General features: G+C 37.1%; 1 protein-coding gene across 1 annotated transcript in view; it reads left to right on the top strand.

Moving 5' to 3' along the window:
- The first annotated feature begins 674 nt into the window (after nt 1–674).
- The window catches only part of LOC139147532 (copine-9-like), a 43554-nt gene continuing 18613 nt past the window's right edge, over nt 675–25615 (top strand). The window contains exons 1-7 of the mRNA XM_070718647.1: nt 675–770; nt 4491–4531; nt 9803–9849; nt 13996–14121; nt 15004–15074; nt 16601–16667; nt 23108–23220. Of these exons, the coding sequence (XP_070574748.1) occupies nt 23129–23220 (92 nt within the window). The 5' untranslated portion in view covers nt 675–770; nt 4491–4531; nt 9803–9849; ... (2 more) ...; nt 16601–16667; nt 23108–23128. The remainder of the gene's footprint in view (nt 771–4490; nt 4532–9802; nt 9850–13995; nt 14122–15003; nt 15075–16600; nt 16668–23107; nt 23221–25615) is intronic.

Raw genomic sequence — 25615 nt, forward strand, 5'->3', positions numbered from 1 at the left:
CGACATACTACCGACTGTATCCATGGTAACACCAAGATTACGAACTGCGTTCGAAGGCTGTATGGTGACATCACCAATCTGTACATCACAGCGAGTTACCGGGCCGACACCTTTGAATTTAGATGAGAAATCTCTGTCTTCCCGTCATTGAGAACCAGCATATTTTCTCACATCCGCCCTCGGATATCCTCCACACAAGACTCGATAGCATCGATTGGGACCCGATCGCCCTCACAAGTGATAAGATTGGGTGTTATCTGCATACATCATACTGTTGACGATGTCGTCTAATGGTGCAACGTATAAACTTAACTGAATTGGTCCAAGGACCGTACCCTTGGGACACCCCGTTCCAGGAACAGTGCCCCCGACACAATTGACTCAACGCAGACCGATTGCGTACGACCCCGCAAATACGATTTGAACCAATCCCATACAGATTCCTGAAATACCAAACCCGTATCGCAATCTGTGAGGCATAATGTTATGGTCAATTGTGTCGAAGGCAGCAGATATATCAAGTAAATCAGAATAACATCTCTGCGTCTACCAAGAGAACGCAATACATCATTTTGCACTCTAAGTCAAAGACTCTGGGTCAAAGTTTACCATTTGATCACGTGACATACTCGTGACATATGAAGAAGGGCAGCATTTGCTTCGAAAACTACAACCATGGCGATGCCAAGTAGCGGCGATAATCATGTCAACATAGAGAGCATGAAACAAGCCTTTAACTCCAGGGAAGTCGATATAAGTGTCGGTGCAAGGTAAGCAACAATACTTATGGGTTCTACGACGATCAATTAAAAGTGAAACGGAAATAAATACAATCCGAGCAGTTGGCAACACGCTCAATCCAAAGGAATGGACCTGAAACCAAGCCCGTCTTCTTCAACACGTTGTAACCCATGCCAGTTCAAACGCAAAATAAAACGACGAGAAAAACAGACTGTTGAAGATAAAACGTAAATATAGTACAATGAAATTGTCTAACAGTGAGTGAATTGTTGCTGTATTAAAGAACCGTAATGGCGTCTTGAGCTGGTCGTCGTTGGGAGTCCCCCGGTCATTGCCCTATATGTGTGAAAAAAAGACAATTTCCAACCTCTGTACTAAGTTTTGACTTTCGATACCCAGCTGTGTTAGATTAAACTGATTCGTCACGGATTCGCTGATGATATGTATGTCCTATTACAGTAAATTAATAATTCGCTAATCCGCCGTGCCCGAAAGGTACTATATATAAGCCAACAAGATTCCTATAAATATTTTCGTCACGTATACAGGTATAATTGTTTACGCCTTTCAATCGGGTGGTACCCATAGCTTGTAAATACACAATGCGCTACAATAGTTTTCTTGAGCTTTATTAGTCCCCGCGGATGAATTCCGGCGGGGACTTATAGATTTGGTCCCGTCCGTGTGTCCGTCCGTCCGTCCGTCCATCCGTCCGTCCGTCCGTCCTCATCAACAGTTTCTCAGACACTGCTGAACCAATTTTGTTAAACTTGGCACAAAGGCAGAACACTATGACCTACAGATGCACATCGATTTATTTTGCGAAACAATCCAATATGGCCGCCAGACGGCCATTTTATTACAATTTTCTCATGTACGGAGCCATAACTCAGACAAGTTTCAACCGATTTTATTCAAAGTTGGTACAAGGACATTGACCAATGTCATAGATATGCACGTCGATTTGTTTTGTGATATGATCCAATATGGCCGCCAGGCGGCCATTTTGTTACGATTTTTTCATGTACAGAGCCATAACTCGGGCATGTTTCAACCGATTTTATTCAAAGTTAGTACAAGGACATTGACCAATGTCATACATATGCACATTGATTTGTTTTGTGATACGATCCAATATGGCCGCCAGGCGGCCATTTTGTTTCGATTTTTATGTACAGAGCCATAACTCAGACATATGTCAACCGATTTTATTCAAAGTTGGTACAAGGACATTGACCTATGTCATATATATGCATGTCGATTTGTTTTGTGATACGATCCAATATGGCCACCAGGCGGCCATTTTATTACGATTTTTTTCATGTACAGCGCCATAACTCAGACATGTTTCAACCGATTTTATTCAAAGTTGGTACAAGGACATTGACCAATATCATAGATATGCACGTCAATTTGTTTTGTGATATGATCCAATATGGCTGCTGTGCAGCCATTTTGTTACGATTTTTTCGTGTACAGAGCCTTGATTCAGGCATATATTATCTAAACTGATTTTATTCAAAGTTGGTACAAGGACATTGACCTATGTCATACATATGCACATTGATTTGTTTTGTGATACGATCCAATATGGCCGCCTTGTGGCCATTTTTTTACGATTTTCCATGTCCTGAACCATAACTCAGACATGTATCAAGCAAATTTATTCAAAGTTGGTACAAGGACATTGACTTATAGTATACATATGTACTTCGATATAAATATGTACTTTGATTTGTTTCTCGATATGGTCCGATATGGCCACATGGTGGCAATTTTGTTATGTTTTTTTTCATGTCGAGAGCCATAACTCTGGCAAGTCTCAACTGATTTTATTCAAAGTTTGTACCTGGACATTGACTTATGTCATACATATACATGTTGATTTTTTAAACAGTAAGATCAATATCGCTGTGTGGCGGCGATTTTGTCACAATTTTCTCATGTACTGAGCCATAACTCAGACATATTTCCACCAGTATCATTCAAAGTTGGTACAAGGACATTGACATATTATATTCATACATTCTCGTCAATTTGTTTCACGTCATGTAGCAGTATCATGTCAATTATTGAAGTTTCATAATTAGGCTGATATGTCAAGAAATACTGCATCAAATTTCATGAAACTTTGTACAGATGTTAAGCTCACATGATTTAATAGTAAAAAAGACATTTATCAGTGTCATTTTAATTAATTTGTAATTGCATATGTAATGAACTTTCCTAATTAGAGTGATATATCCACAAATACAACGTAAAATTTGATGAAACTTGATACAGATGTTGATCTCATAGTGTTGTAAATACTGCATTAAACTTTATGAAATATGGTACCGGTGATAATCTATTAGTGTTAGGATAGTATAAAAAATGTTTTGCAACATCCTGTCAACTAATTCCCAGTTGACTCATTTAATGACCTTTAGGATAGTGGCCTACATTGGTTTTATGTTTTTCATCACCATGGAACTCATTCTTGGCCATTGAGTGCCATCTGTATCAAAGTATTTTTATCACAGGACCTGTAATCAAAGTACCCATTAGCAAGCGGGGACTGTGTCATCAACGAGACTTGTTTGTCGAAAAGGTACCGTCTGTACCGTACGAGCTTACCTTTTTGAAATTCAAAACAGTTATATAAAGTTGTAAAAGGCCCCGAAACTCTAACTTATGATGACTTTTGTCGTTATGTTAAGTTTGTATGTCAAATGCATATTCTTGTTCTGCTTCAAAAAACGTCAAAAAACGTCACGTTGAGACATCCACTATTTAGCCTGTCAACATAGCGTGTGCATTTCTTAAATGTGCTTGTACCGTTTATATGAGGATGGATTCTATCCGGATTAGAATTCACTCTGTAACGATGGCATTGAACTCCGTACGGTACAGGCTTATCAAAACAAGCTGAATACTGTGTATCTCAAGATGCTTTGGGGAGTAGAACTGGGAATTATGGTAGACAAATACTGTACAAGTCATTGACAATGACATAGTCTCTACGTCTTGTAATTGGGAATTTGTCGGAGAAATTTCTTTTCTTGAAAGGTGGCTGACATTCCTAGTAGTTCACGTTTATTCAATAACATAATCATAAAAAACTAACACCATATTTTACAAACTGTATGCAATACATTTTAACTTAGAGTTTTTTAATTGTCATGTTGAAGGTCGGGAAATTTCAGAATCACATTCAGAGCAATTTCCTTGCAAATTTCCAGAGGTAACATTCGTTCTTGTTGTCACTTTCTCCAATACAACAATATTGTAGCCCATTGTTACATATTAAATCACCATCAACAAAGATATACGCGACTGACAGCCATATTGGATCATATTGCTTTGTCATTGTGCCAAGTTTGAAAGGCATTGGTAAAACTTTGTCTAAGTGTTGGCTGTAGACATGAAATACAGGAAACAAAATGTCCGTCATGCGGCCATATTGAATCGTATGACAAAACAAAACGACGCGTACATAAATGACATAGGGATAACCCTTGTACCCAGTTTGAATTAAATCGCGCTTGGCATCTCTGAGAAATATGCGTGAACGGACAGACGGATGGGCGGACAGACAGACAGACAGAAAGGAGGAGAGAGACAAAGACCTACGAAGTAGTAGAGGCAAAACGAGAATGCCATTGACGAATAGAGACCGATAAAAGAAAAACGACTACTGGCAAACAGAAGTATGACTTCAAAAATGCCTGAATTGCATTGATAATCATTTAGATTTTTTTTTATTTCAGAGACATATCAAGTCAAAGGTTCATGAATAGTGTCAACACAAGTAAGAGCATTGATATCCATAGGATTTCATAAGCACTGTAGATTTTGTAACCTATTTTGGAATGTGACCCTACCGTTATCGCACGATTTATTAATCCTGTTCGCCTAACCTCCTCTTATCTTCTTTCTCTCAGATCGTTTTTATTGCACGAATGTTTATTTCTTGACGTGAAACTTTGTATTCGAGAACGTGTTTCGTATTGTGTTGCCAACATGCCAAGTACTGCCGCCAGGAAGTGTCCGGTTTCAAACCGCTTAAACCCGTAAAAATTACAAATGACCTCAAAAGAGGATAAAACTGCAGCAAGTTTGAAGGAATACAGTAAAAAATTGGCCGACTAGCGGGAAATACAGTACTGTATTTCCCGCTAGTCGGCCAATTTTTTACTGTAAACCCGTGAAAATCACGGGGAACCGATTAATTGACATGCATTTATGCATGGATTAGCCATGACGTGTTCATTTGCTATGCATATATGCAGAGCGTAAGCTGGGACTCAAGACAGTGATTGTTTACTTTGGTGACAAAAAAGTCAAGTATCAGTGTCAATCCTTGAGTGAAACAAAAAATTCAAATCTTTCGTATGTAAAAATTGGAAAGAGGCTCCTCACCTAACTAACCAAAAAGATTTTGGTGCGAGTTTGTGTTTGATTCGTTTCGACAATGTGTTCCTACATTCTTGTCCGATTGTTTGTGTTAATGAAATGTTTGTTTCGCTTCGGATATTTGTAGGGAAGTTTGGATTAGTGTGTACGGTAATGTTTTGTTTGTGTGGGGAAAGCTTATGGCGAGACGCAGCCGGGCCTATGGTCTTACAATGTTGATAGAGTGGCCCTTTGACGCTTGCGTTTCGAAACTGAGTGTGGTTTCTCATCAGTCGCAGTGTAGATGCTTTCCTTAGTTTGTGTTTGTGAAAATTTATGTAAAAGGGCCATTATTTGTAACTTTTGACGAGTTTTTACCTCGGAAAATATCATGTTGGAGGCTCATATTTGTTGCAAAATTTTGTTTTACGAAGAAACAAACATGACTAGTGATGTTATAGCCACATAAAACTGCTAATTTTTGTTCAAAGGTGTTGCCCTTCCGAGCTCGTTTGTTGACGTCTGGCATGCTCAGCATGCTGGGGAGAACGCAGAGATATGGTGACGCCGCGATCACGCGAGATGTACAAGTTCACGTTTATTGCGGGATCAAAACAACATTGTGTCGTGGATTGCCAGCACAGGCGCTTCTACCTGGGTAATCTGCTAAGTAGATCGATTTTCGGCTCGATTTATCGATCCCGTAGTCGATATGCCCGCCACTGCAACCTAAATACTCACAAGGTGTGCAACACAATCACTTAAAAAACACACCACCCGATTTGTCAACTGGCCGTGCGCTCGCACAAAACATTCAGAACTACACTCTCATATACCTAGTTGGATCACAAATTTAACCATCTCCTCAAAAATCACGCCGATGAACGTGTTACTCGCATCATCTTGAAGAAATCGGCCGTGTTTTGAGACCAAGCGCAGTGAAATGTGGCCTGCAGAACGATTCTACCATATGATGTAATTTATTCCACTACTGATTGGCTAATCAACGGCCAAAACAAAGGTCATGGCAAGACGTCACTGGTGTTGTATAGTTGAACCAATCAGCAGTGGAAAAAAATGACGTCATATGGTAGAATCGTTCTGCAGGCCGCATTTCACTGCACTTGGTCTCAAAAACACGGCCCGATTTCTTCAAGATGACGCGAGTAACATATTCATCGACGTGATTTTTGAGGAGATGGTTAAATTTGTGATCCAACTAGGTATATGGGAGTGTAGTTCTGAATGTTTTGTGCGAGCGCACGGCCAGTTGACAAATCGGGTGGTGTGTTTTTTGAGTGATTGTGTTGCACACCTTGTGAGTATTTAGGTTGCAGTGGCGGGCATATCGACTACGGGATCGATAAATCGAGCCGAAAATCGATCTACTTAGCAGACTACCCAGGTAAGGAGCGCCTGTGATTGCCAGACATCTGGCTACGCAACGTGCTCGGACAGTGGACTACGACGTTAGTACCGGGCATAAGTAATGAATATTTATTTTTAAATTGCTGTAAATGGCTCGCGCAGGTGCAGAAGAATGCCAACGTTGCAATCCGCGTGTCAACAGAGTTTGTATTTCTGTCCGGACAAAAGTTGAAATTTCGTTGTTAAATCACATGTTATTAGTTGTAGGGCACGTAATGTTTCGAATAATGTGCGATTCTCTGTTATTTGACAGGCTATTCAACATGAGCCAGTGATCATTTCAATCAAAACTAACGGAAAAATCGCCAGAAGATACAGCTAATGGAACTTTAATGCATTTTAGTGGTCTTGCTCTTCGAGTAGCGAGGCAAGTATATTAATGTTTGCATGGAGGTAGGAAGAGACTTCCATGATGTTTGGGTTTCGTTGTGAGTCCGTTTGGTGGTTCGGTTTGTTTGTTATATGTAATTTACTTTTGTAAATTTTGTTTAGACTAGTGTGTCTTTTAGATTTTTTGCGGTTTGTGAACTTTTAGGCAATAAGTACCACTGCAGGCTACGGATTTTTATTTTTTTTGGTCAAGATTCTATAAGTATCATGGTCGATGTGTTTCTTGTCGTACATTTTGTTAAACAGTTCGTGTACAGTAACTTTGTTTACTGTTTGTTCTGTGTCGTCACTGTCTAGTTGAGTATAATACTGAGTGTTGCGTAATTGCTTTTTGCATTCGTGTACGTAATCTTTTGTGTTGACAATGACGATCCCGACCCTTGTCGAAGGGTTTTATGGTAATTTGTCTATTGTTGCAAGCTGGTTTATCGCGATTCTTTGGGCACGCGACATTTCTTGTTTCCTTGTTTGAAAAGATATCTCTAGAAGTGCAAGTTCAGCAGCTTCAGATAGCTTTCAAGTTCTGTGTTTTTGTTGTTCGGGGAGTCCAGCTTGATTTTTCCTTGAATGGGCGATTGTTTGTATGTCATGATGTAGCACAGTCTCACTTTGCGACCACATTTGTTAAAATCCTGAAGCAGTTTTATTCTGCTTGGTTTTGTTGGTGTCGGAATGAATTTTAGGCCTTTGCCTAGTGCTATTATTTCGGTGTTTGTTAGTTTGAGCGATGGAAGTTCTTGATGAATTTCATGTTGTTGTCGGCTTTTCTTTGGAAGATGGCTGATTTATTTCCACGGCCATTTTGTCTGTTACCGTGTTTTATCATTTTGTTTTTGATTTTTTAATGTTGTATTTCTTTTTTGTTGTGTTTACGATTTTTGTTAATTCTTATACAGCATAAACGTTGAACTCGAGAATTCGCTGTCACAGAGAATAATGGAATAAGAACTACAATTTTACCGTCGTTCGGTCGACTGAAGTAGCAGTTGGTGTTTATACAAAGAGTACAAAAGAGCGTCATGGATCTGGAGCCCGCTTTTGTTCATCAGCTAATCCCAATTAACGAGGGCCATTAGCACCTCATCGAAGTTCTCCTCCCACTAATCCAGGAAACCGTACTTGATAGTCCTACGTCATCAGCTAACGCCTCATTATGCTGATTTTATGCCATATATATCTGAATAGATAACGAGCCTGCGAAACCGAACAATTCCTTGCGGCATGTTTTCTCATGAAATTACAGTATTGCTTCTTGCTTCCGTAACACTTTTGTCAAGCCAGACTCAAAGAGGCGTCATGTAAACTTCTCTTGAACTTGCCATGCTATTTAGACTTCTATATAGGTAGTCCCTATCTTACCCTTGATCTTACCCTTGAAATGACAACAGGTCACTCATTGTCTCGGACGGCCATTTTGAACTTTGTCAAAATAAATAACGGCTTCTTCTTGGAAAATAAAGGAACAATCAACTTCATATTATGCATACTGCAGTATACAGGAAACCTTTCAAATATAAAAATAATATTGTAGTATTTTGGTAAACTTTTCTCGCCATTACCCGTGACATACTCTTTACGCATTTCAGTTAATTATATAATTTCATTTCTTAATCAAAACTGTTTGTAGGGGATCGATCACTTATAGAAATTGTTACCAATTTATAGGTTAATTTTCTTTTCGTCTTTTGTCCTATCTTTGATAATTGTTTGTACACCGTGGTAATTGCATATGTACATCTGATATAGGCCTATCACAGCATTATGGATGCATGAATTTAGTATACATTTGTCACAAATGATTGTTTGGATATTTAAAGATAATTTATAATGACTTTGATCAAGTGTCATCTTACCTGATAGTACTAAACATGATGGTTCTAAGACGCCCAGCCTATTGATTACGTTGTGTCAGAGAAACCAACTACTTTCAAGATCGTGATCAATTTTACTTCAATCAAACACATATAATGGTTCCTGTATTATAAGATGCTCTTTTAATGATAAACATGTTGTAGACTATCTAAATGTGCTGAAGGGTTATGTAATATCTTTTCATGCTATCTTCACTTACGTATCTTGGGGAATTCAATGCAATCGTAGATATCCAATCTAGGTATTTGCATCTCGGCAATTATGCAATCATGCTATTCTGGCCTACATTAAAGGTCCAAAAGACTCATGTTTGATGGACGTTAGAGACAATATAAACATGGTTTCCTTTAAATTTTGATGACTTTTAACCTGCGTTGACTTATCTTAGCATCTATCACTGGTACTAGGTTACTACAGACATCGGACCCACCACCGTACTCTACATAGATATGGCAGTTTAGGCAATAAGATACCTTAAGAGAGGACCAGTTTCAGCTTGTGCACCTAATTTACTATGCCCGGGTCCAACTCTAGGCTTTCTTAAAGACCGAGAAAGTATTTTAATCTGTTTGTGTAACAGCCTAAACTTTGCTCCGATTATTTGGAACGCTTAACCATCTTACCACTAAGTTGAGAGTTATCTCCTCTATATGAAGAAAAGGTATGTTGGGTTTATGCACATGTATAATTGTGGGTTCCTACAAGGTCTTACAACTTAGCCTTTCGTTTTTTTGTCTGGCAGTGGAAACACACCAAGCTTTCTTTCTTCTTAATAATCATGAAGCACATGCCCTTATGAAAGAGGGTGGCTAGTAAACGCTTGGTTTTCATAAAGATTCACACAACGTAAGCTTTTCTCGTCAAGTTTACGAACAAAACTGATTCAAGCCAACTAACATTCCTTGTAATTTTTTACACGGTGACGAGAATTCGACACTTTCCTGAAACCATGCTTTATGAAATGATTCCCGATAAGATCTTATGTGTTTTATTTCAGAATGCATTTTATACGTCCAAAAACCAGGTTCTCAAGAGTTTACGAAGGTAAGCTTTGACTTTGAAACATATTACACAGCAGAAGCACCTGCGATTGAAAGTCATTAGCTTTCGGGGATGTGAAACATGAGGAAGTGAAACTTACTCAAAATTAAAAGCGAAGATCCTGCATTTTTAATATTCCTAGCTATTACAAGTGGAGATAGGTATTAAAAATTTCACATTTCAGTTAACGATCTAACTGACCTGTTCCTGTTTGTGCTTTTGTGAAGTTGATTTATAAAGATTATTTCTTTCTCTGGAAATGAGAACTTATGAAAGTCATCATAGAGGCACATTCTTCCGATGTGAAAAGATATTCTAGGCAATTTCTGATCACTTTAATTCTCAAATATATTCAACATAATTATTTTCAAATAAAATATGATATGTAATTGCGCTCAGGGGGGTGAACACCACTTTTAGGGGACAGGGCCTCCATTTGCCAAATCGCGTGGTTTATCGGCCTAGCTGACAGTCTCCAGGTTATCAAAGGTCAAGTACGAAGTCCTGTCACACTTGACCCCCCGCTAGGGCCCTCACAACGCGGAAACAACCCACTCAGGGGGTAAACACCATTTTTAGGGGCTGGGAGCCTCCTTTGCCATATTGCGTGGTCCATTTGCCCTCGGTGCTGCTTCTTTGCTATTTAAAATAATTCATGATGTTGTCCTAAAGATGACTGGCAGAACAATGGATTTCTAATGTGCAAATCATACTGGCAGGGTACAGTAGAACATAATATGACATGTGTCAACAAAACATTCTGCTATTGCCATTGGGTCGTTTTATCATGCAAGGCTATTTGCAAATCTTCTGTGTTTGCATCCCATAAAGCCGACTTGCTCACTGATGGTACAGCTCTTGTCTGTCGTGGAATAACGGTCACGCAATATATATATATATATATATATATATATATATATATATATATATATATATATATATATATATATATATATATATATATATATATATATATATAATGTTTCGTAGAGACTGCAGGTGGCATACTTTGGAAGGCTAGTAATGAACAAATCAGTTTGTAAATTTCTGAAGAAAAGTTAGTTATTAAATGTTAATACTTCTTTCGTTATGTCTACTATTAATTATCCATTTATAGCCTTTTCTTTTTCATTTTGACAATTACTGTGTCCCAGATGCAGTTATATCAGTGGTCTACCGGTATATCAAACACTTTGTTGCAAATGTTGCCAAGTTGTTTTTAACATTACATACTAGTAGCAAGTACTCAGAGGAAGAAATAATATACTAATGATATAAAAAGCAGGGTGTGTTCACTGACTAGACAAGTTGTCTCACTTTTTTCAGAAGTACTCTCCCATAGGTGGAAATGAATTGAAAAACTTGGCAAATGTTTGACTGTGGCAGGTACAGACTTTTAAGGTGGGGACTACCCAATACCAAGAATATTGTCATTTTCTAGAAATCACATATGTTAGAGCTTGTTAAATGGCTGTTCCCAATCTACTTTTTGAGATAATTTACATTCAATTATCTATTACCCGTGATTTTTGAGCTCTACACATCACTCCATTGCAAATTTGACCTGTTCAAAGAAAACAACAGCCATAATGGATAAAAATATTGTTTTTTCATAACACTGTTGATTCTTAAGTATCGTCTACATGTAGTATTTCCGGTAGAAACATAATTTATGAGGTTACTCATCCATTAACAAAGATGCCACTTCATGTAATGTAATTAAAATTGAGAAAAATGCTGAGTCAGCACTTTTGCATCAGTGATTTATCAAAGAAAAACATACAGTTTGATTCTCTTTAAAAATCAAGCACGATAACATGATATTTGTTTTATATTTTTCGTTGAAAGCACCTTTCAGTGGATCATTTGTGAAAGTTCTGGGAAATTGACAATATTCCTAGTATCTTTCTGTCATTTCTCTATGTATGCAATCCTAGTTTTGCATAGGCCCCGGGTAGTGTTTCACCGTTTGCCAAGAAAAATTGCTGTTTGCATCAAACCTAGACTTATTTATTTCATTTCAAGGCAAAGCAGTCATTTTATACTTTGATTCCAGGGTACCATGCAAATCCTTTCTGTACTTTTGACAGTGGAATTTTGTGTAAATAAACATGACTACAATTAAGTTTCTCATTGATACACATGATACACACAAAGACAAGCACATAATTCAGTTAGAAATTGTCAGGTCACATAATTGGTAAAGTGCTATCTATCTTTGAAGTTTAATGGTACACGATTTCGCAGGTCTCCAGATATTTATGGAGAGTGAGATGTTACATGCACAAGTCCAGCATACATTTTCATCTGATTGATGCTGAATAACTTGCAGACTCACGGCGAAAATTGGGGAACCGAACTGCTGTTTTCTTTTGTTGTTTTTTATTTTTCAAATTTGGTCGCCATAAAACATAGTGGTTGCCACTGAAAGCAACACTCCTGAGGAATATTTCAGAACCTTTGTTGAACAGAACACTTTATCCATAACCATGAATTCACAAAATGTATGTTTAATATTTCTGCTAGTTCCATTCACAATTCAATGTTCGTAACAGAGTTCACATTTGTCAGCACTACGTTTTTATTCAAAGTTGACAGAGCATGCATATTTCACATTTTTTACAAACTTTAAAAGTCATGATGCGCATATTTTCAGATGACAGGAAACAAAACATGTTAATTTGTTTTTTGGCCTTTTCTGCCAGCCTTCACTGAGAAATCCTTGATCATACAAATCAGAACAAATGGGATTCTACAATAATAATATCTTTACACAATCTGTGAGCCTACCAAAAATTCGCCTTGATTCATACTCAACGAGATCACGTCTTGAACTACAGCAAATTGTTGTGTACACGGATGCTATGGTCAATATTATTGATGTATTGATGCACATGATCTTCTAGATGCACATACAGAAATATTGGAAATCAACCCTACTTTAAACATAGGAGCTAGCAAATTTGTAAGTTTTTTCACCAGGTATTTTTGACAGCCATGCATAATTTTATAGATCAGGACTTCTGGGCAAATATTTTATTGATGTTTTTTTCCTTAGCCGCCCTAAAAGATTGTGGTATTTTTGTCTGGCCCCCTATTTTTCTTGGGGAAAATGGGTGGCCCCCTGAAAATCCTCCAGCCCCACCCCCCTGGAAGTAAATTCTGAACATTCCCTAAGGCTGTTATTGTAATTCTCCCGTGGCTGTTATGGTTAGTTAAACGTGGTTGCCATATTACGTTTACTGTGCTCAAGGTTCTATGTTACCCCAAGCTGTTGTGCTATGCCCCCTGTGGTTGTTCTTGTAAGTAACAATGGCTTTTATGGTGAATCACTCGTGGATGCTATACATCTACTGTGGTCGTTATGCTACGTCACCTGTAGGTGTTATGCTATGCATATGCCACTTGTATCAGTTATGATAAGCCACATGTTGCTCTTATTCTAGGTCACCCGTGGTTGTTATGTTACATCAACGTACTGTGATTGTTATGCTTTGCCACCTGTGGTTGTCAGAGTTTATATGAATGTCACCTTTAGCAGGTTGTAAGAGCTTTCCTGTAGAGCTTCGTGACTGCTTAGGATGTGATCTGACAACGTTTTGGCCATCTGACGTAGTACTGGGCAATCATTCTGGGTGAAGATCACAAGCCGATATAATGAGAACACTCCACATTGTTGAGCTACCATTAGTATTTTCCGCTATCCAAATCGTGAAACAACGAAGTCTACATAAAAGACTGTTTCTAAAACAAACCTAGTTTATCAATCTGTTTTAACAAATAGTGTTGTCGCATCTTGACTATTTGCTGATGGTGTTAAAAAAGGAGTCAGCAAGCAGGTTTCTATTAAGGCAAATCGTTATCTTCACATAATAGCATAATCAAGATAACATCAACTGTAGTAAATTTGTGTGCGTATTTCTACAATCGTTTTCAATCGTACTTTTTTTCCAAAATAGTTGACTGAAGTGAGAAAATACATATTCTTACAAGCACATTAATGTCACATACGTTGGAAATATTGGCGAAAGACTTAGCCGTACCCTTGCAAAATATGGCTGGTATGATTTCAAAATGTTGCAGAGTGCATTCAGGCACCGAAAGAGTGTTTTGAAATATCAGTTGATATATAATATATTTTTCTTTTAGTTTGGTGAAACTGAAACAATCTCAAACAACTCTGACCCAGACTTCATATGGAAATTCAGAATCTGTTATTTCTATGAGGATTACAAACCTTGAAATTTGACTTGTAAGTTCACACGCATTTTCTTAGTCTATATTGTACCTTATTATATCGTGATATACAGTGTGCCTTTTTAGTGTACCATGGATGGTGCACCTTCAAGATCAGAAAAAACACTGTCGACGACTCAGAAAACATTGAACCAAATAATATTACGGAATGTCCTTTGAATGTTTTGCTTGCCATCACAAGAAACGTGTTGCATCATTTCAATCTTACTCGAATCTCGAATATTTCTTTGTATTTATGTAGGCATTAGATTCAGACACCAAAAGAATCACTTAAACGAGTAGAGAACGGTTTCATATTAAAACAAATTCAGCAAATCATGATATAAGGCAGTCGTCTATGTCGATGTGGTTTAACAATATTGTGGTGAAATACAGTTTCAAGAACAAAATGATGTCATTTTAAATGTTAATTTAGGAGTTACATAACAAATTCTTCTTTCCTGTCTCGAATGAAAGACCATAATAGTAACAAACTTTTTATTCTTAACCAGGTGCAATTGTAGTGGCAAGTCTACAAAAGTAAGTGCAAATCTGCCTTTGTCCCTAGTCTGTCTGTCTACCTATCTGTCTCTTTCTCCTATATCTTTATCGATGCCTCATGAGGAAATTACGCAACCACTTCTATTAATGACAAAGGTGTTCGTAAGTTCATTTCAAGTGTGTGCTTAATATGATTTAGATGAGTACATCTGCGGGGCGGTAGTAAAAAAGAATTGGCATAGGCGTTCGCGCCTAAAATTCCTTTCGTGTACCAATACTATTATGACATCGACAGGCCTATTACTGATCACTTCCCTCGTCATCATTACATTAGTCACGACTTGTCAAGTGTGGAAATCATTCTGCTGCCTTTTCAACGCCGGGAGTATATTGGTTATCTACATTTTAATTATTTTGCAGGATATTATAGGCGAAGTAACATGTTCGTTGGCAGACATTGTCATTAAGGAGAAACTTGAACGACAGCTTACGTGAGTGTCGATAGAATTTGGCGTTAATCACACCGTATGTTGCCTATAGTAATATACGTTTTACTTGCTATAAATATGAAGGGTTGCGAAAATGACGTTTTAGAGAGGGTCTTGAATCTTTGAATCATACGTTTGCCTCTGTTGTTTATGTGTTATTTGAATTTATGAACTTCTAGTGGTACATTTAGATTGAAGATAATGTATGTGCGACTAATACCTACATTAATACTTGGAGAGAGGAGGAGAGAGAGAGGAGAGATGAGAGAGAGAGAGAGAGAGAGAGAGAGAAGAGAGAGAGAGAGATGCAGCCATACCCGAGATGAACAGACAAACAGGACAGGCCGACACACAAAACGAACGCAGACAGACAGGCAGACACTTGACATACAAACCTATTAGATGGCTCCTTGCAATAGTTCTCATGCTTTATATCATGCATAGCAATGTGGAGCTAAGAACAGGACTTAATTGTTTCCAACATCAGGTTTTTTAAAAACAACAAAAAAAGCTACACTGGATAGAAAATGGCAGATAGGACAAAAAGCAAAAAAAATCACAGGAGAAGGAACACGGAAGGAAGCAGTACCAGACGTACCATTTCCTTTTCAGTCGATAAGTGTTTCATTCTTAAAGGCAAATATTATGCTCAACTTCTTTGATTTTACTAAATTATAAATATCCAAATGGTTAAATTCCAATGAATATATATTTTTGCAAGGATGAGAAGATGTTCTACAAGAATATCCTTTTATTAAAATCATCACCAAAATGACTGACATGACATTACGTTGCATATCAATATTGAAAACGTCGAAAACATATAAAGGGAATTCTCTCCAGAATGCTCCAACGATTTGACAAAAAAACAGAAACTATGTAAAATAGAGTCAACAGTATAAGGGAGAAAACGACTGAGCTTAGTTCACTTACAACTTTACAAATTTTCTCAAATGACATTTTCGAAAATATTTCTATGTCAAGGTTGGAACTGACAATTTTGCGGTTTTGATTCAATAATGGTGCACTTATATGGGACGCAGAAAATTTTATTCCAAATTTTTACATAAAACTCGCGAAATGTCTCGGCCCCGAAATTCATAGTCTTTTCTGTCATAGTGACAAAATCTTTCAATATTGTTTCATGGATAAATTCAGAAGAATCTTTGTTAAATACATTAATGTGAAATTTTGAATGGCACGTGTATAAAGAGTAAGACATCTTCACAGTATATTTCTTATGTATTCTATATGTAATTAAATTGATTTGCACATCTTGTATAATACAAAAAGCATTGTGTTTCATGGCTAAACGACCAGTAAAGAAATCTGTCAAAAATTAACATTATTAAAATTAAAAAAAATTAACACAAGGACTTTCTAAGTTCGATAATGATAATATTTGATGATTCATCTAATCTTTGATACCGAGCTTGTGTCCTAAGCTTTCAACAATGTTTACTCTGAGTATAAAACATCAATCTTCACCATTTTTCATAGTCTTAAATGTACGTGTGTTTTTCTTTAAGGCGCAAGGGAAAAGAAGGCCAGTTTGGAAGTCTAATTTTGCGTGCCATCACAGTAGGAGATTGCAAGGTGAGAATGAAAACATCTTCAGATCTGTTTCGTTTAGCATGAATTTTACCGAGAAAAAGGGGTAACTTTGAAACCTTTGTCATTATTGATCTTTATTTTTTCGCCTGTTTTCAGGAAAGAATGACACTTAAATGTTGTACATTACAATAAATGAAAGACATAACATTCTTTAAGTCGACAATAAAGGAAATATACAATCATGACAAATTTCCTTCAAGTACTGAGTTAATATGTAATTAAGACAAGCCTTCTAAAAAACTATCAACACATTCTATTTTTCTCAAACATGTTGGTAAAGTGTTAAAATAATTGGCTCCCGTAACCTCAATTGAGCTTTAAAAACTCAGTTTCAGCTCTTAAAATGTCATGAAGGATGATATTCACTAAAACAATTGCATTAACACTGTCTGGTTTAAATTTTCTGGTCGCCTTAAATACAAAACTCAGTCTGTTTAATTTAGTTTGGAGGTAAAAGATGATCAAATACGTTACCTGTGCATCGCAAATTACAAAGCTTGGAGTACTGACAGAGACAGTGTTAAGATAATAAGAAATACAAATTCGATAATAATCCAATGTATTCAAATCCAATGTTATCTAGAATAACGATTTTATATTGGTATTGTAGGATCATCGTAAAGAATTAATCGAACTGAACGTCTTTATATATGCTTCAGACCTTGCACTCGATTTGGTGTCCGAAATATGAGAACAATAACACAGAAAAGGTAGAATAAAGCGTCTTTCCATAACATAGTGTAAGGAAACTTTTCACTCTCGATAACATATTTTCTAGACTTACATTCAATGTACCGCATATGATCTACCAAGCCAAGAATGATGTAGCATGACATCAAGTAGTTTTCGCCCTTGAGAAAATCTAAGGTTACATTGTTTACAGAAACAGGCAAAACACTGCATATGCAAAGTACGATCGCTTTTGTGCAGACGTTAATAACATTCATTTGGTGTTTTGATTTGATTAACACGAACTCTATTTGTTAAGGACAACTGACAAATAATCATGAGATATTTATTCATCGAAGTTGTAATTTCGTGAACATTTTTTTCCAGGGGCATACATAACAGTGTCATCAGCAACTTTCGCTGTGACAGTGCAATATATCTACAGGTGTGCGCTGTGATGGCTGGTCCTAAATCAGCTCTGACAGTTTTCCTGATTTTTTCACCGATTGATTTGTGTCTGATATCACCATATAGTCCGTGGGCTGGAGGGGCCTACCGTGCACTCCCCATAAACCTACTACATGGGTATTTTTTTTGTTCTTTGGGATCTGCTGGACTAGAAAAAGATGTTAACATTGGATATTTTGGGATGCACTACCTGTCTGCACTGGTTTTTGATTTGTATGTACCGCAAAAAAATGACGAAAAAATGGGTAGGGGTTAGGGGTACTATATCCTCCTCTAAATTGAGTAAACTAGCATGAAATAGCACAAACCTACATTTTTGGAAAGCTCAGATACTGTTCTTTCTGAGAAACACCAATTGTAGCAAAATTAATTGTGTGTACATACAATAGGACGACTTTAAAATGAATTTTTTTGACAATTTTGAAATTTTTTACCCAAAATGCCATGTAACAATTGTGATTTACTTTTTATTAAGCAAAATTTTGACAACTTTTTGATGTTTAAATTATTATTGCGACATTTTAAACAAGGAAAAAAGTGTTAACATCAGATATTTAACTATACACTACTTCTCTGGAGTCAATTTTCAACTGCGTGTATCTTTATGGGCTGTGCAAAAGCTAGGGTAGAGGTACAACATTCTTTCCTTGATGAAATAAATTGGCTTGAAATGCCATACAACTTACAGTTTTAGAAAGCTTAGATACTGGTCTTTCTAAAATGCATAAGGTTTTAGTAAAAAAATATAACGTCATAGAATTGGATAGATTTAAATCAATTTTTTCTGGTAATTCAGAATTTTTAACCGGAAGAAAATACGATAACTATGTTTCCTCCCAATGGAGCAAATTAAACAGATTTATGAATGTTATTTACTAATTGCTGAAGAAGTAAATAAATGTCAAAATTTGGTATTTACAATGCATTATTGTCGCTACTCACTAAAATTGCAAGTTTTTTTGGTATATCGTAAATGGGCATTTTATTGTTATGCAATGAACTAATGCACAGCCCTAAAAAGAAGACTTTAAAACGCGCACACATAGTCATATTGCCAGTTTCTCCGTAAAGTAAATAGATTGTTGATGACTGTCTATTATTATAATTTACTTTTTAAAATATTTTTTATAAAATAATTTTGATAAGAACGTATTTGGAAAATTGTCTATGCCTCCTTGTCTTTTATTATACAGCAAGCATTACTAACAATCTATTAGGCCGTGGCTAGAGGGGGCGTCTACGTGCACCTTCCCCCCACCCCAACCCCATAGGATAACAAACCTGTATTTTTCAGAAGCCTTGGGATCCCTAGAATAAGAAAAACGATTTTAACAGACAAAATATAGGGACTCAATAGCTGATACGGTCATGTTTTTAAGGGTACCGCAAAATCACGATTTTGTGACTCACATGGATTTTTGTCAAACCTGTCTTCATGTACGTCATCTGCTGAGCTTACTGTTTAACATGACCTGGCTTATGGGCTATCACTAGAAAAGTGATTGATTCTTCTTGAAAATGGTATATAGTAATATCCAATATCTTCTATAGTTTTCATGAAATAGGGCTATAATTTACCCCATACCCCAAAGTTTATATCGCAAATTACTGTCAAAACTAATCTAAATTATACCAATTATTTACCTAGAAATAATACAAAGGGCAATGCTGTGTATTAACTTTGTGTTATTTGCTACAGGTACATGTTAGAAACCTGAAATAAACTTTTGACAGAAAAAATATGGGATCCCTAGCTGTAACAGTCATATTTTGAAGGGTCCCGCAAAAGCACAGTATTACTGAATCACATTCGTTTTTGGTAAACCTGTCTTCTTGCAAGTCTTCTGCTGAGCTTATTTTGAACATAACGAGGCATATGCGATATCATTAGAAAGTTAATTTACTTTTCTTTACAATGATATATCGCAATATGCAATATCTTGTATAATTTTCTTGAACTGAGACCAAAACTTACCCCATACCCGAAAGTTTTATGTCGACTCGCAAGCTACAGTCAAAACTAATCTCAAATTCCACCAATTATTTTCCTAGACACTTTACAAAAGGCAATACTTTGTATAAAATATATTTTATTTGGTACAGGGATATGTCAAAAATATGAGTTAGACTTTTAACAGACAAAATATTGGGATTCAATGACTGTTACTGGCATGTTTTGAAGGGAACCGTGAAGTCAGAGTATTACCGACTCGTATATGCTTTTGTTAAATGTGTCGTCTTGTAATAAGTCATCTGCTGAGCTTACTTTTTACTATAGCCTAAATTATGGGCTGCCATTTGAAAGACAATTTATTTGGCTTTAAAATGACATATTGTAATATACAATATCTTCTATGGTTTTCATGAAATAGGACCAACCTTAACCCATACCCCAATGTTCTATGTCGTAAATTACTGTCAAAACTAGCATTTAATTTCGATAAATTATATAAAAAAGACAAACTTTGTATGAAACTATTTTATTTGTTACAGAGACATTTCCAACTATGAAAGATACCATTAACAGGATAATTATTGGGATTTAATAGCTGTTAGCATCATGGTTTGAAGGATACCAGGATATGTTTTATGAAATTTATTAAACTGGTTTCCATGAAATTTATCTGCCAACCTTTATTATCCGTAACCCAGATTGTAGGGTATCATTACAAAGATTTTATCACTCTTATTTTAGCAAATCATAAAGTGCATTATCATCTTAATTGTAATGAATGGCAAAAAACTCATCACCCAGCCCTTAGTTTTATTTGCAAACTACATCTGTTCTAAAACTTTGCAGTTTGCGAATTTGGGATATGGGGTAAATTTTGGTCCTATTTCATGAAAACCATTGAAGATATTGCATATTACAATATATCGGTTGCTTTTAGGCAAAAAATTGTCTTTCAAATGATAGCCAACAATATAGGTTAGAGTAAAAAGTAAGCTCAGCAGATGACTTACAAGATGACACATTTAACAAAAACACATACGAGTGGGCAAGACAGTGACTTTACGGTATCCTTGAAAACATGACAGCAACAACCATTCAATCCCAATATTTTGTCTGTTAAAATTCTATCTCATATTTGTCACATGTCTCTGTAGCAAATAAAACAGATTCCATACAAATCATTGTCTTTTGTAATATGTGTAGGTAAAAGTTTGGTAGATTTTGAAATCAGTGGTGATAGTAATTTGCAATATAAGCTTAGGGTATTGGGTAAGTTTTGGTCTTATTTCCTGAACACTAAAGAAGATATTGTATATTACAATATGTCATATCAAAGAAAAAAATACCCTTTTAATGATATCCCAATAGCCAACTTAGGTAAAAAATAAACTCAGCAGATGACTTACAATGAGACAGGTTTAAAAAAAAACCCATTGCGAGTTGGCAATACCGTGATTTTGTGGTACCCTTCAAAATATTACTGTTACAGCTACAGCATCACAATATTTTTTCTGTTAAAAGTTCGTTTCAAGTTTCTAACATGAACCTGTAGCAAATAAACTAAATTTAATACAAATCATTGCCCTTTGTATCATGTTCCGGTAAATAGTTGGCAGAATTTGAGATTAGTTTTGACTGTAATTTGGAACATGAAACTTTGGGGTATTGGGTAAGTTGTGGTCTATTTTATAAAAACTATAAAAGATATTGCATATTGCAATATATTATTTTAAAGAAGAGTAAATCAACTTTCGAATGATGCCCAACTTGCCACATTATGTTAAATGTTATGTAATTGTACTTAACGCATTGTTTCCGACACGCCAAGTAAGATTTAGAAAAATCAGTTCGTCGTAAGCTTTGAAAGCAGAATGTTATGATCTACTAGGTCAAATGCTTTACTCTAATCTAAAAGCATGGCGCCAATCATATTATGCCAACTCCCTGTGATAATGACCCAAATTTTACCAGTTCCCGTGGCATATATCAGCATAGGCATTATTTGTAAGCTTATCACGTCAGACACACGATGAAGCACTACAAATGTCACTAATGCTGATATGACACAAGGAACAATCGTAATAGAGTAATATACCCAAGAGTTAACATGTAGCCATCTTTCTTACAAACTTGTACTTCAAGGTCACACCAGAGAAAGACTTGTCTCTACATTCAAACGCGCTTTTGGCAGGTATCAAGCTTGTTGATAAGTATGATGATATCTCTCTTCGACGACTGATTGCTGATGGCATCAGTGACATTAGTCTTTAGCTGGTGACTATTACCTGTTTATTCTCAGGAGAGAGTTGTTTTCACAGGGAGTTTGCATAGGTTCAAAGTCAGAAGAAGGGTAAAGAAAGCTGAGTTTTAGGGCAAATGTCAGTATGCCGACGCAAATATTTATTTGCAGGAGCCTCAGGCCTATATTGAATTGCACAAGAAATTAACTAAATAACGCAAATATTGTAAGTAAGCACTTAGAGTAAGAAAAGTTTTCGCGTTATAACCTTGGAATAGATAATGATGTCAAGTACTAACTTATCACAATTTCAACTGTCCGTCCCTTTTATAAATTGATACTCCCTTGCCATATGGTGAAGGTTTAGTTGAGTGAAGGACAAGACTGATTGTTGACCGCTGACTGTAGCAGCTCCAGGGAAGCGAAGTTAATAGCGCCAGTTCAGTCTAATTTACGGATTGGAAGAAATTCTTAGTGTGCTCAGCATTGTTTCGGTTGACATGTACTATGTACCCTAAGACATTAACTTGGTAGACTGGTGACTTTGATGGCACAAGACATGTGCAGGCGACACTTCAGCAGTAATAGAACTGACAATATACATTATCACTAACGACAGAAAGAGCAGTTACAGAATCGACAGCAGTGACAAAAAAGCACGTCGCAAAGTTTACGGCTGTCGGTTTGATTCTTTTTTGTACAATAATCGCAACCAAAGGGTCTTGGGAGAAGTCTTAAATTATCTCTTTTGTAACCATCGTATTCTCTACCCAGGGTTGATAGTTCTACTGGTGGGCAGAATTGTCCCCGAGGCTGTCTTCCGCCCAGCGATGTATTCATTGCTTCGCTTCGATAAAGTTTGTGTGCGATGTATGATAGTGTGTGTACGAGCGTGAGTGCTTCACGAACTCCACAACGTGTGGAGAGGGCGCAGTCAGAATTGTAACATCTTAGCTCGGTTATTGAACCAATCTTTTTGAGATTGGGGATTTGGCCAAGCGGTTTTGTCTGTGTCTTCTCCGCTTGGTGATACGGTACCGTACGTTGTGAGTTCGAACCCGATTGAAACCATCGTATTTTTTGCATTCGCAGGATGAAGTTACCTTTAAGTGCATGGGTAAGGGGCTCCCAAAAATGGATACATTCGGGTCAGCCGATCCGTATTTGATCTTTTTAAGGGAAATTAAACTTAAACAGGGAGGCCAGTAAGTTTACCTTTTAAAACAATCTTATCTCATTGAAACGGTTTTAAAATAATATATTACATAACAATGAAGTAATGTACATCATTTACATTCATTCTGAAACATCCCTAATTTGTAAAGCCATTGTTTCGCAAAGTTCATATTGTGGTGGTCTGTTCCGTACTTAACCTTTGTGCCTAAGGTTGAATATTAGTCAAAACTTTGGTCAAGATCTTGACCAGACCAGACAAACCATATGTCGTAATTTGTGTGTGTGTGTGTGTGTGTGTGTGTGTGTGTGTGTGTGTGTGTGTGAGAGAGAGAGAGAGAGAGAGTGTGTGTGTGTGTGTGTGTGTGTGTGTGTGAGAGAGAGAGGAGAGAGAGAGAGAGAGAGAGAGAGAGAGAGAGAGAGAGAGAGAGAGAGATGGAGTGAGTGTGTCCTTTCGATAATGAAAATAAACTAGCCGAAAACACAATGTTTATTATTGTACTTGGGCCTCAGCCCATGTACATTTGTTTCATTCCGTGGGAAAAAACTGTAAGGTATAACCATTTCTGGCTGAGACCAGGGAGGGCAAAATGTATTGGCTTCATCTTTCTTGGCATAATAAATGGCGTAATGATGTTAACTGAATGGAAGTGCTGCTCTCAGCCAGTCTTGAATAAGTGAGATGTGAATATAAATGCTTCTCTATCTGAGTTTTTGCCACAAAATCTTCTGAATATAATCAAAATGTGCATCGAAATGCAACAATTAATGCACCCTCCGTTTCCTAGGCGATGGCACGACCCTTGCTACACCCACTGGACGAGCCAAAGTGGGAGGGGTAATTTCGGTTTGGTCGAACAGGAGGGCTCGAGACCAGAATTTAACATTTAAACTTGAAACATGTTTAATCACTGACAAGATGTGGATTAGTGTTAATCAAAGAGAAAGTTTGAAAAGGAAAGGTTTTATATCCCGGACACAATGAAAAACATTACGACTGGAAACTGTACCCCCGGTGAGAATAGTAATGCCCACAGCGATGGAGAACACTTATCCTTGAGCTGAGAAAACCAGACCATCATTTCGAAATAGAGCTGCAGATTCGAGAAGCTCGTTAAAAATAGCTAGGTACACCCCAAAAGGGGTGGTTTCGAGTCTTGAGGGCAAATTTCGCCTCCTTCATTTAGAAATCGTACGTTTGTTTTTCCAGGGGAACACATCATTTGACACAAAATTTGCATGAAAAGGGGTCGCCAGTAAGCACGTGGTCAAATCTGGCATAAGAAACAATATGAAATGTTGGGTAAAGCCAGTCCAAAATAAACTGATTTGAACTTTTGTGTTTGTAATTTATACCACTGCAGTAACATGACTTTTTTTTGACAACATCACACAATGTAATACGTTTGAAACTGAATACTCCGACGTATTCTGTGTCCCCTTTGCTAAAAAATACGGTATGCCGATTACCATGTAAGGAGATGATGACGTCAAGACAGATTTGTAGTGCGTTTGGTCTTGGATGGTGCACGAAGTTTTGTCGAGGTAGCTTGTGTATTTATTTCCTAAATGGGAGATATTAGGGTCGATCTAGAAGAAGGCCGAAAAATGTTATGATACTCTAAGCGAGCTGAACTCCAATGCGAATGGTTGGATAATTTGGAGGATGTCTAGACTGATCTCGTCTCATTAAGATTATTTGGCGGTCAGTATTGAATTTCAACTGCGTCACAAGTTTGCGTCGAACGGTCAACGAACGATATTTTAGAAATCTGGAGACATGGCACATCGCAGTTTTATTTTAGTATTTTATATTTTACAAAAGATGTAAGAAGCAATGATTTTGTTGAAAATTCTGAAAAAAATATAGGAAGATTTGATCGCGAACACATTTTCACTTGGGGTCAACTAGCCCTGCGTACGATGCTGTGTGTTCCGCTACAGTAACCGCCCCGCTCACCACAGCCCTGCAAAGACCCGTACGTTGGGTCGGTGACTTCAAATCCATTTGGGACTTGACGTAAAAAGCCAAATTACTGCCGAAATTCAGCGTTCTTGGGCCCAAGTCGTATCCCAGCCTACCTCAGCTACTCGATCGCTTCCAAAATGACAGTCTTTTATTCACTTCTCGTAAATAACCGTCGATGTCGGCAACTCTCTCGCTGGCCCTGCGTACGATGCTGTGTGTTAGCTGTAGCACATAGCATCGTACGCAGGGCTAGGGGTCAACATGGGGTCGCAGCCATGTTGCCTCAAAACTTATTTCTGTCTGCACTCAAAACTCAAAAATGTCGCATATGAACCTGAAAATCGATGTAATTTTGTCAAACTTCGGCGAAATTTCAGCCTATAGACAAAATTTCATCTAGGTAAGGTAAATTTATTGAAATTTGATCGACAAATAATCCTGAGCTTGAACGTGACAGC

This window comes from Ptychodera flava, chromosome 13 (genome assembly GCF_041260155.1).
Source record: "Ptychodera flava strain L36383 chromosome 13, AS_Pfla_20210202, whole genome shotgun sequence".
NCBI lineage: Eukaryota > Metazoa > Hemichordata > Enteropneusta > Ptychoderidae > Ptychodera > Ptychodera flava.